Raw genomic sequence first — 13,560 nt, forward strand, 5'->3', positions numbered from 1 at the left:
AAATAGGACATCTAAACAAGGGAGGCAGTCTCACAATGGAGGTCAATTTACAGAGGCTGTGATTAAGATTAAAAATAGGACATCTAAACAAGGGAGGCAGTCTCACAATGGAGGTCAATTTACAGAGGCTGTGATTAAGATTAAAAATAGGACATCTAAACAAGGGAGGCAGTCTCACAATGGAGGTCAATTATAGAGGCTGTGATTAAGATTAAAAATAGGACATCTAAACAAGAGGCTGTGATTAAGATTAAAAATAGGACATCTAAACAAGGGAGGCAGTCTCACAATGGAGGTCACTTTACAGAGGCTATGATTAAGATTAAAAATAGGACATCTAAACAAGGGAGGCAGTCTCACAATGGAGGTCAATTTACAGAGGCTATGATTAAGATTAAAAATAGGACATCTAAACAAGGGAGGCAGTCTCACAATGGAGGTCAATTTACAGAGGCTATGATTAAGATTAAAAATAGGACATCTAAACAAGGGAGGCAGTCTCACAATGGAGGTCAATTTACAGAGGCTATGATTAAGATTAACAAGAAGAGCAAACGCTCGATCGAGTCACTTTCGCAGTTCTGAATATTATATGAGGCATCAGATGGACAGGAAGAAATTGCTATTCACAACACAATGAGTCACGTTCACATAAAATTTGAGCCCGGTCACTTTTATAGTTTCCGAGAAAAGCCCAACGTTAAGTTGTGTGTTGCCGAACAGAAAAGGCTAGTTATCTCCCTTGTTTTTCTGATAACGTTCGTAAAAGGCTACAGATGTAAATACTTTGATGTAAAGAATAATCCTACAAAGTTTCAATCACATCCGATGAACTTTGTCAAAGATATAAAATGTCTAATTTTTCCTTTGACGCTGACCTGTGACCTTGAAAAAGGTCAAAGGTCAACGAAACCATCGTTAAAGTGTAGAGGTCATTGGAGGTCACGACTAAACAAAATATGAGCCCGATCGCTTTGATAGTTTCCGAGAAAAGTCCAACGTTAAGGTGGTGTCTACGGACGGCCGGCCGGACAGACTAACACTGACCGATTACATAGAGTCACTTTTTCTCAAGTGACTCAAAAATAGGATATCTAAACAAGGGAGGCAGTCTCACAATGGAGGTCAATTTACAGAGGCTATGATTAAGATTAAAAATAGGATATCTAAACAAGGGAGGCAGTCTCACAATGGAGGTCAATTTACAGAGGCTGTGATTAAGATTAAAAATAGGACATCTAAACAAGGGAGGCAGTCTCACAATGGAGGTCAATTTACAGAGGCTATGATTAAGATTAAAAATAGGATATCTAAACAAGGGAGGCAGTCTCACAATGGAGGTCAATTTACAGAGGCTATGATTAAGATTAAAAATAGGATATCTAAACAAGGGAGGCAGTCTCACAATGGAGGTCAATTTACAGAGGCTATGATTAAGATTAACAAGAAGAGCAAACGCTCGATCGAGTCACTTTCGCAGTTCTGAATATTATATGAGGCATCAGATGGACAGGAAGAAATTGCTATTCACAACACAATGAGTCACGTTCACATAAAATTTGAGCCCGGTCACTTTTATAGTTTCCGAGAAAAGCCCAACGTTTTAAGTTGTGTGTTGCCGAACAGAAAAGGCTAGTTATCTCCCTTGTTTTTCTGATAACGTTCGTAAAAGGCTACAGATGTAAATACTTTGATGTAAAGAATAATCCTACAAAGTTTCAATCACATCCGATGAACTTTGTCAAAGATATAAAATGTCTAATTTTTCCTTTGACGCTGACCTGTGACCTTGAAAAAGGTCAAAGGTCAACGAAACCATCGTTAAAGTGTAGAGGTCATTGGAGGTCACGACTAAACAAAATATGAGCCCGATCGCTTTGATAGTTTCCGAGAAAAGTCCAACGTTAAGGTGGTGTCTACGGACGGACGGCCGGCCGGCCGGCCGGACAGACTAACACTGACCGATTACATAGAGTCACATTTTCTCAAGTGACTCAAAAATAGGACATCTAAACAAGGGAGGCAGTCTCACAATGGAGGTCAATTAGAGAGGCTGTGATTAAGATTAAAAATAGGACATCTAAACAAGGGAGGCAGTCTCACAATGGAGGTCAACTTACAGAGGCTGTGATTAAGATTAAAAATAGGATATCTAAACAAGCAAGGTCCTCTAAAAAAAGGAATGGTTCCCAACCCCCTTTTAACACCTCCAAAAAGTGGAGAAAATCAGGTCTTAAAAAGGAGGGAGTCTTAAGATGGAGGTAATTTTACAGACAGAGGTTATGAACAGAAAGTCTGAGAAAACAAGGTCTTAAAAAGGAGGGAGTCTTAAAATGGAGGTAATTCTACAGAGGTTGTGAACAGAAAGTCTGAAAAAACAAGGTGTTAAAAAGGAGGGAGTCTTAAAATAGAGGTAATTTTACAGACAGAGGTTATGAACAGAAAGTCTGAGAAAACAAGGTCTTAAAAAGGAGGGAGTCTTAAAATGGAGGTAATTTTACAGACAGAGGTTATGAACAGAAAGTCTGAGAAAACAAGGTCTTAAAAAGGAGGGAGTCTTAAAATGGAGGTAATTTTACAGAGGTTGTGAACAGAAAGTCTGAAAAAACAAGGTCTTACTATTAAAAGGGAGGGAGTCTTAAAATTAGTGTTCCACTGTATTTCAATACACACTGCATGTGCCAACCTTCACAAATTGCAAATATGGTGGAAACCCAGTTGGGCAATAAAAAGCAGATTTCACCAGTAAACATTACTGACTGTAGTTGCCCCGCAGTTGCACCAGAAAATCACACACACAAAAATGCAAGCCACACATTCAAAGTTTCAAGCAAATTGGTGCACACTTACAATACATTTGCCCTGTGCAGCCTGGTTGCATATGAAAGCAGAGTGTGAGAAACCATCAGATGTTTGATACTCGCATCACTAAGACAAAGCAATCCCTTTCATGTTCACGCACACACTGCTCTGCACACACAATATTTTACTGGGAGAAAAAATTCAATGCAATGTTCATTCAAAACTCCTTTCTTAAACTTAAACGCACTACTTCAATCAAAATCTGGTCACTCATTCTGGTAACAAACTGCCTTAAAGTACAACCAACAACCTAGGAACTTCTCAAACTTACATGTATAAATGCATTTGAATTTTGATATTTTTCCAGTGCAGTGCTGTTCAGCAAAAGCAGGTACATGTTGTTTGACAATTCTGTGTGTGTGTGTGTGTGTGTGTGTGTGTGTGTGTGTGTGTGTAAAAGCACCAGCAAAGAAGGCACAGTAATAATGGGACACAAATATGGCAAGAAAACGGAGAAGTCCTACAGGCAAATCCAGCTAACTCACAAACGGTTAAGTCAAAAATTCGCTTAGCACACAAAGAAATTCTGGTCCGGAATTATCCCTCTTTATCTATGTGTACAAAGTACCCTGAGCTCGAAATGGGATTTCTCTTACGTAAGTCGAAAGACGGATAGCACACAACAAAAAGTCAGTCCCAAAGACAAAGTTTACTCTATATTTACTACAGCAACTCGAAACACGAAACTTGGCGTCTCACACTAGCGCATTGTGTAACCCGGCTTATTCCCTTCTTCTCTACACGGACGCCACACCGACTGGTCAGTCGGCACGCAATAAAGTATGAACTGAAGTTAGGAGGGGGCGAGGAGTAAGGAGGGGGCGAGGAGTAAGGAGAATTATCCAACTCCAAGAAAACATTCTGAAAAAGGTGGGGAAGTGGTGACAAGGCAGTGAACGCACTCACCATGCACTGACATCATACGAAAGCAGCCACACAAACACAGCACAGAGGCAGAGGCAGGTGTGCAGATGCTTTGTGAGAATAAGCGTTGAAAACCAGTTTGAATAAAAAAAAAACCCAGCAGATAGAGCCGCATGTCATAATCATTCTTCTTGTCTGGCTTTATTGACTGCATGCCGATCTTGTGGCAGTGACTTTTCACTCTTCAGTCGGACTGTACACAAACCGCTCTCACTCTCCCTCACTGACTACCCTAAGCCCTGACAACTGATCCTTGGAAATTGTTTGGAAGAGTACACCTCTCTATTTCTCTCCAATGCTCTTCCTGCTGACTTCAGTGACACCGGACACCCCACTGAGTTTAGCCAGCTACCCCCCCCCCCCCCCCCTTCTCTCTCTCTCCCCCCAGCCATGTACTGTTTGGTGCTGTGGCCAGAGAGGTGTCACCGGCTAATTGAGGCCAGCTGCACTGTTCACTCAGAGCAAAACTAGTTGACTGTGTCTTTCTTTTGACAAAGCAACACAACTGAAGGGTTCACAGATTAGGTAACCGACTCACTGGTCAAGGCTGCAGGGAAACAAGAGTATCTTGTCAATGAAAGAGGTTACACACAGATACGCGATGCTGAGAACGGTGGCCGATTTTTCACTCTCTTTCTCGGAGGGCCTTCATCAATGCAGGGACTGCTGTAAAGAAATGCTTGCTCAGAAACTAACTCTTTTTGCATTGAAACATGCACCAGAACTGGTGGACACCATCGGCGACAATGTCAAACATGAAATCGAAGCAGTTTGCTTGAGGAAACGGTCGTCAGCAACTCAAACTTCTCTGTTTTCTTTTTTTAAGAAAATCTGAGGTGACTTTCTTTGTGGCCCCGCCCCCTCCCTCTGTAAGGACCCCCCTCCATAAGGACCGATTTTTGTCAACATTTTCAAGGTCGCTAGAGAGGGGTTCCACTGTACTATGACCAAGTGAAATTTCGGATAGGACACAATAACAATTCGGTCCCTTCAATTTCGTCTTATCCGGATTTGCCTGTACTTTCATTCACCACACCCAAGCAAGCGTAATTCCTTTCCAGATATATACACCATACATTAAAATGTATACATACACACATGAACACACAGGGTTTCAGAACTCACCGCCGAACATGACTTGACAAAATAATGATTGAATTCACCAAATAACTTGATGAAAACAAAGCAACACTAAAAGCTGTAATAGTACCAACAAATGTTTCAGGTTCTCAAAGGTTGCAGTACACAAGTACGTGTACTCAGGGGATCCGACTAATCTATTTAACTCAAAAATCATACCCCCGCATGCTTATGTAGTTGTTTATTCCATTAAGACATAGCCAAGTAACTTCCAGGAGAGAAAACACTAGTGTTTGTGGCATACAGGCTATAGCGATAAGAAAGGATGAGACAATATATATGGATTACATTCCCGCTAACCATCTGTATTCAATACTATATATATATATATGTTCAAACAGTACATAACCATACTAAAGATGTCGCTCAATGCTTAGTCTTAAGTGATGTTATTCATTATCTTACATAGTGTCACATATATCCCTTCAGCTGTTTTTTGTTTTGCCTCTGCATCTCTAGTGTGCAAATATTTCTTGTATGCGCACACTGTGACAATACTTGCATACCACTAGGGACTTCAGTATTAAGTGATATTGGTCATTTTCTTACAGTTACACACTGTCACATATATCCCTTTAAGCTGCTTTTTTTTGCCTCTGCATCTCTAGTGTGCACATTTTTCTTGTATATTTGCACACTGTGACAATACTTGCATACCACTAGGGACTGTAGTCTCTTTTCGCTCAGACTGGAGACAGAAACTTCTGACATGTGTATGCTAATGCATGATACAGAACATTATTTTTGATGGGAAAAACATTGAAGTCTCTTACCCAGTCAATGTGACACTCTTAGTTTCAATAGTTTACAGCAGAAAGAACGTGTTCCGCTCTTGGACTGTACAGGTTACTTCCCTTCTGATAATGTGGCATAGAATCCACATCTGGAAAGCGCCTGAAAATTGAATGAGACTACTCGAAGCAAAGCCTCAAGTGTTAGCTTCACGTCTCAAAGCAGACATAATATCAGCCATCAGCGGGAATGTAAGTGTTACCCATAAGTACTATCTGGACGTTAACATTGAAAAGTTTTAATGTAAAATCCCGTTCAACATTTTTCCATCACGAGTATCACTATCACTGCCGCCGGAACCAAAGGGCAAAACACACTGCGAGGCTCACGAATGGGAAAAAAATGTTCTTAATAAATTGATTTCGTATTGCCACCAATCAATGGGAATCAAATGTTCTTAGTAAATTGATTTCGTATTGCCATCAATCAATGGGAATCAAATGTTCTTGGTAAATTGTTTTCGTATTGCCATCAATTTGATTTATTACATCATTGTTTTTCCATCAATCTATGACATCACTTTGTAGCATACAATTATAAACTTGAAGGACCCCAGCCCTCAGGATGTGCAAAGGGCAAATAAATAGATATTCTGAAAGCATGATGAGTATTTAATACATAATAGTCGTACAAGCATGTAACGTAATTTGGATAAGTTACTACACGTTATGATAATACTGCACTGCGAAGCTGTTACAAGCACATACCTTTTCTGCTTACTGCGTACATAATACATGGACCTTTAACAGGATTGGCTAGTGTGTCAACTGCATTCGAAGATCTACATTAAAAAAATGTTTTAAAGTTTCACACACTGAAACAAATTCCTATTAGAAAGGCAGATAATTCTAAAATGGATTATCCCGTCTTACAAAATAATTAGATGGGTACTGACACAGCACAAATAGCCGACTGTAACCATGGGTACAGCTGCAGTGGGCGAGTAAACAGGAACAGAAGAAGTTCAAATGATTTAATTTGCTTGTTTAGTTATGCTGTTAGTCTGTAAGTTAGTTGTGAGAAGAAATTGTGTAGTACAGATTCTGCTCAATAAAGTTCGCTTCCTTACGTAAATTACATACAGAGAGTTACTGTTTAATGTTACTCTACATGCTTTAGTTCAAAATTCAGCTAATCAATTATAATTGATTAGTGTTTTTGTGGGTGTTTTTTTTACATCTATGGAAAACAATCTGACTAGAACTTTAAAGGAACAAATTGAGATTCAAGCTTCATAAATAATATTACATTCAAAAGCAGCATTCGCAACCCGCACATCCATGGCTGAAACTAAAACTGACTAGCATTTTAAGCTTGAGATATAATTATAACTGTTGCTATCCTACATTTGGACAACACACAGTACTTGAAATATGTCTTAACATGAGATGTTACACAGGAACACGCCAAAAAAGTAAAGAAAATACATGATACAGCGCAAAGTTGAAATGTTACATCACATTATGAAAAAATAACTTACATTTATAAACAATACACATAAGACATAAGATCATTTATTGTCCATACAATTAAACTATGGATGGGAAAGTGTGGTTCAACTGCTCTTAAAACAACCAAACAACATATGACAACAACCTTAAAAAACAAAAATAAGAACACTCAGGTATTCTTCTTCTTCTTCTTCAGCGTTCGACGATGGCTGTGTCTAGATTCTTTGGCCCGTGATGTTGACGAAGTGGGCTGTCATTTCCAGGTCCTGAGTGCTGCCCTACTCAGGTATAACTAGCCTCACCGAGACAATTTTCTTTCCGTGATACACTATTTCCTGTAGCAGGGAGACATCCCAAATAGAACAAATAAATTAAATCAAACGACTTTACAGTATTGGCAATCAATCAACCTGTGGTACGATGAAGTGAACAAGTTATAAAACAAGACAGTTAAGTCAACAAAAGATTCAATTTTCCCCAAAACAGCTGTAAGAATTCATACAGCTACAATGATAAGAAAGAAGAAAAAAAAATCGCATAAAATATAATTTACATGAATGTCCCACATTTTCCTGAAAGTAATGACCGAAAACACAGCTGTCTTCAACATTGATCAGGCACATGTATGGTTGACATGGTTTTCATCACCACTGCATGGAAAACATTGTTGACGTTCGCAACAACTAAACATGCACCTGATTGGCAGAATTGACATTGTCACTGTCGGAGGAAACCGACCTTTCTGGAATCGGCTGCAGAGGACCCTTTCTGCTTGTCCGCGAACCGGAGCTGTCCTCTGACTCAAACACATCGTCAGCATCATAATTTAAAAGACGACGCTTTGGTTTGTACGTCCCTTTCTTGGGAGGAAGACGGAGAGCACTTGAAGGGGGAGGACCCCGTTGGTCTTGCCGTAGGAGAGCCATTGCCGAGGGAGATGCCATGAAATCCGATGGAGGAGGGGGGCGGTAGACCATGTTTGGTGGTCGAATGGTTCGGATGACAACATAGCCCGAGTCATCATCTGCAACAGGATCAAGAATGGAAAATCATTATTATTTCTGTCACTGTACAGAATTCCAGGTCAGCTTTGTGCTTAGGCAAAAAAAAAAAAAAATTGTCTGTTTCTGGTCACCCGACCGACCCTAAATTTCGGCGCCGACCCTAAACTTTTTTTTTCCAAACTCAAAATTTTTTTTTGTTGTTGTTGTGGTAAAGGACAGGGTGAGAAAATGAACAACAAAAACGTGTGAAAACGAAAGTCCGCTGACGATTTGTAAATGTGTTGAGTGTCTTGTCTCTATGTATAGTGAATCCAGTCTCTTTGCGCGATTTTTAAAGTTAGTTTTATTGGTCTACATTTGGGGTAAAAAAAAATTTTTTTTTTAAAATAAAAAAAATCCCTACCTACCGACCCTATTTTTTTTAGCCATGTTACCAGAAACAGACCATTTTTTTTTGTTTTGCCTTATGTGAACAAATTCTAAGAAACAACAGGGATGTAAGATAACCATTGCTGATGCGCGCAACAAGAGTGAGAGTTATGCGGAAACAACATTTAGCAGAAGATAATGAAGGAAAAGAGGTGAGGTGGAGATCAAGTGGGAAGGAGAGAGAGGGGGCGTAATTTGGCCGAAGGTTCCCCTGTCTGCGTGGACTTGGTTATTGAGGGTGAGGGTAGAACTAGAAGTTAATAGGGACAGAACTGTTGCTGACTGATCATGAGGCTCCTTTCTTTCTTTATTTGGTGTTTAACGTCGTTTTCAACCGTTCAAGGTTATACCGCGACGGGGAAAGGGGGGAGATGGGATAGAGCCACTTATTAATTGTTTCTTGTTCACAAAAGCACTAATCAAAAAATTGCTCCAGGGGCTTGCAACGTAGTACAATATATGACCTTAGGCCAAAAAAAAAAATAGGTCTGTTTACGGTAACCCGACCGACCCTAGTTTTTTCGCGCGACCCTAGACTTTTTTTTGGCATTTGGGGAAAAAAAGAAAAAAAAAATTCTTGTTTTTTTGGCAAAATAACGTAAAAATATGGTTTTTTGGAAAAAAAAAAAGGAAAAAAAAATCCTGACCTACCGACCCTATTTTTATGGCCTATGTTACCGTAAACAGACCTTTTTTTTTTTTTTGCCTTACTGGGAGAATGCAAGTTTCCAGTACAAAGGACTTGACATTTCTTACATCCTGCTTGACTAAAATCTTTACAAACATTGACTACATTCTATACAAGAAACACTTAACAAGGGTAAAAGGAGAAACAGAATCCGTTAGTCGCCTCTTAAGACATGCTGGGGAGCATCGGGTAAATTCTTTCTCGTCCCAACCAATATGGGACTCCCCCTAACCCGCGGGGGGCATAATAATATTAATAATGTACAGGTCTACAGGCCATAAACAACACATAAAATGGAGCAGTACAGGTAGTGACTCCTCAAGCGTGTCCTTCCATCACTCACAGGTAGTGAGGTACCTCTGTGTACACACAACACGCACGTGACCTTACACTAGGAGGACTCCCCCCGACTCCCCCGGAATCAGCGTATGCAGCCTGAATGGCGGGATAAAAACGGTCATAGACTCATACACATTAAAATCCACAAGTGCAAAAAACATGAGTGAACGTTGGAGTCTTAGCCCATGAACAAAGAAGAAGACGCTAGGAGGAGGACAAACAATGTGCGGGTGAAAGAATCAACTCACCGTCTTCTTCCTCCGGTCTTTTGACAGCAGCAGTTTCATGTAGCTTCCTGCACGCTAGCAAGACGATCACAGTGGCCACAAAAATGAGTACGCATACAACCCCTATCAAGGCGAAGGCCAGATTCTTCCAATATTCCCCATCATCCTTCTGGACTATGGGCTCGTCCTGCAGGCCACCTGCTCTCCGCGGGGCGTGTCCGCCCTGGTCACCACGGGTGGAGTTTCGGTTGGGAAATAACTCATAGTCATAGGAAGTGTAGGGGGGATCCAAACTCTCCAGCTGCTTGAAATTGTCAAATTCTCTGAACGGCCGGCACACTGTATCTGAATGTCTGCCGCAGGGCTTGTCAATAATTTCATTCACAGGACACTCTGCGCACTGTTCACACACTCGTCTGTCTGAGTCCCAAAAATGACGGTCGCCACAGTGTCGAGCGGTCGCCATACAGCTGAAGGTAAGAAGCAGCACCAGGACAACGGTGCTTTGAAACATGGTTGGATGTTGTTCCATTCTGCCCCCAAGAAGTGTGACTGATAAGGCAGCTGGAAGACTGATCAGTTATCCCTGAAACAGTGAAAGAGAAAGAATTAAGCCTAGAGTCAAATGGCCTTTACAAACTAGGAATCAGGACGCAAAATAATAACAAGAACATAAAGAGGTTCAAGAACTGAAAAAGACCAAACCAAGAAGGGTAGCTTTACATTGTACTTGCAGTACATTTCCATTTCAATATTCATACTCGTCTTTATCAGTTTATGTGTCACTCTGTTGGATTCTTCCCTTAAAGTTAAAAGTTCAGAATAAACTGAAGAATCAATTATTGTGGGTTTTTGTCTTTAAAGTATGGTAATGTAGCAGGAGAGCCCTACTAGCCCAGAGTTGCAGGCACTCAGCCACCCCCACCTTCCCTCTTGTTACCCCCACCCCCTTCCTTACTGCCAGCCAGCAGCGGTCACAGAGTGTAGTCATTGAGAGAGTATAAAAGGGGTCAGCTTAGCAGTGCTGAAAAGCACGCTCACTCTCCTTCTGGAGTATTTGCTGTGCTGAAAAGCGCGCATGCTCACTTTCCTCTCTCTGTCTTTCACTCATCATGCTGCAAAGCATGTACTCACTTTCAGTTTCACTGTTATGTGTTGTCATGTTGCATTGAGTAGTTGTGCTGAAAAGCGCGCACGTTCACTTTCACTCTACGTCTTTTCGTTTGCTCATGCTAAAAAGCGCAGCAAGTCTATGTCTGTCTATTTGTTTGTTTGTCTGCACATGCTGGAAAGCGCAGCATGCCTTCTTGATTCGTATGTCCGTTCAGGGGCAGAGCTGTTGAGGTGTCTGTCTGTCTGTCTATGTGGAACAGGGCAGGAAGGAAACAGGGCATACGTAAATAGTTGTAGGTATCCAGGTTTCCCAATTGCTTGGTTTCCGGCCGATTTATGTGGAGCACGTGATGCGCACAAAAAACATTGGCGGTCTAGAAGTGTCGTCTGCGCAATGATCGCGGCGGCTTTCTTGACCGCCAAGGACGACCGCGCACGTTGTGAGACGTCATTCGTTAAACCTCAATACCTGCTAGTTGGGTAGTTAAACGCTAGGTAAGATTTTTGTTTTTTTGTTTTTTTTGGTCATTTTCATTACTTTATTGTCCCATTGCTGGGAAATTCGGGTCGCTTCCTCCCAGTGGAAAGCTAGCAGCAACAGAGTCGCGCTACCCAGGTGTCTGCGTGTTTAGGTGTATTCAGCCACCTGCACTTATGGCAGAATGACCAAGGTCTTTTACGTGCCATTGTGATGACACGGGGGTGGGACATGGCTTCCGTCTCTGGGTCTGCACATAAAGTTGACCCGTGTCCGTCCCGGCCCGAATTCGAACCTGCGACCTTTCGATCACAAGTCCAGTGCTCTACCAACTGAGCTACCGGGCCCCCGATTTAGGATTGTTGGGATGGTTTGATGCTTTGTTTGATTTGATTTTTGAATTGCTTTTTATGTTCGTTACAGTGTAAATAAAACCTTGTAACTGTTTCCTATGAGTTACAGTTAATACCACTGTACGTACGGGAGGTGTGAGCGTGAACATGCGTGTGTTGGTGACAGAATGTAAGTGTGTGAGCTTGCTTTTAATGTCATGTGTTGTAACTTCTGCTTCACCTTAACTGTTGTCCTGTAAATATGTGTTGTTAAAACTGATCCATCGATCCTGTAAACACTTGGAGTGCGTATAGCTTTTGCCTTTATTGATCATCATGTGACTGGTTTCACAGAAACATCCGCCGCTAGTTAATATAATTATAGTACACTGAACAAGTCAAGGTGTAACAACTAACATTTGCCGAACGTTCGCCGAACCTAATTCGGCATGGTTCGGCTGTAGTTAGTAGAGGGCTTGACTATGACCATGAGTTTAGCACTATAAATTTATTATTATGCGGAGTAACACTAACAGTAACAGTACAAACAGTAACACACAAAACATAACTCTTCCCCCAGTCAGTACCCCAGAAAAGACTTGTTGTTGTTTCAACTCAAGTTGTCTGGTTTTACCCAGTGTAACAAGTCGACACTATGGTATATTAAATGACGGAAAGATGGCAGTGAAATTTGTGTATCAAACGTCATAATTACTGAACAAGTCAGTTCGACGCAGACATCCGTTTGAGCTTCCACAACTTCTACAGACTTTGTTTCAGAAGTTGCTGTCGAAAAGAAAAGAAGTTTTAAATCACAAGTATGCAGCAAAACAATTCTCCAGCAAATTGACTACATGAAAATAAAATAAATTATTTCTTTCAAACATTGTCAATAAGCTCACCATAACGCCCACAACGTCGGTAAATTATCCGGCAAAACGTGTTGTCTTATTTGCCAAGTTGACAAAGGGAAGCCATAGTTGGATGCAAATTAATCATGTGACCGGAAATGGAAGATGGCCTCCCCTCGTCATTACTTTTATGAGAGTTGTGTCCCTTCCACATTTCGAAGCAGCCGACACTTTTTGTACTTTCATCAAGGTACACGATTGTTTACATTATTTTCGTCTTTTTCTCATAATGATATGATTTACTTTCATTAAGTCGGTTGGTTTTCTCTGTAATGGTGAGTTTTATGATGAGGGGTTTTTCCTATCAAAGTCCATGCAGTAACCATTTGAAGAACATACAAAAAAGAACGATCATAATAGAAGTAGAAATTATAGAAATGAATGGATCATTCCGTTGAATGATGGGGATTTTCAAACCATCTGCATTTGCTGTTCTTCGTCTTAAAATCAAACGTCTTTCAAGACACTGACTTCAAACTTGTTTAAACGCCGGTGTAACACGAAATTTTTACTCCACGAAAAATTTACTCCGGAGTAAATATTTCGTACGAAATTCTTACTCCGAGTACACTTTTCGTACGAGAAAAGAACTCTCCAAGGCACGAAAAAATTACTCCCTCCACGGAATTTTTACTCCCCATTTTTTTTACTTCCAGTAAAAATCTTGTACGCAAAAATGTGATGCGGGCGAAGGGATAATGCCAATAAGTTATCTCGCGCACACGAATGTCGCGCTACCCTCCTTAATTCCACCCCTTCCATCACCAAGACTAACAGGGGACAAGGGAGTAAAAATTTCGTACACCTGGCATGGGAAGTTAAATTGCTTGTGTTTGGGTGAAGTAATTTATTCGTTATTTATTCGTCAGA

At 40.8% G+C, this 13,560-nt stretch overlaps 1 protein-coding gene across 1 annotated transcript; it reads right to left on the reverse strand.

Annotated features, from left to right (window-relative positions):
• Positions 1-3,014: 3,014 nt before the first annotated feature.
• On the reverse strand, positions 3,015-12,770 carry LOC138971836 (tumor necrosis factor receptor superfamily member wengen-like). The gene is made up of 3 exons (XM_070344661.1): positions 12,682-12,770; positions 9,878-10,442; positions 3,015-8,193 (listed from the first exon to the last, which is right to left on the reverse strand). Exons 2-3 carry the CDS (start codon positions 10,386-10,388, stop codon positions 7,853-7,855), a joined length of 852 nt encoding a protein of 283 aa, XP_070200762.1. The 5' UTR covers positions 10,389-10,442; positions 12,682-12,770; the 3' UTR covers positions 3,015-7,852.
• Positions 12,771-13,560: the final 790 nt, after the last annotated feature.

The sequence above is a fragment of the Littorina saxatilis genome, linkage group LG7, assembly GCF_037325665.1.
Source record: "Littorina saxatilis isolate snail1 linkage group LG7, US_GU_Lsax_2.0, whole genome shotgun sequence".
In the NCBI taxonomy this organism is placed as follows: Eukaryota; Metazoa; Mollusca; class Gastropoda; order Littorinimorpha; family Littorinidae; genus Littorina; species Littorina saxatilis.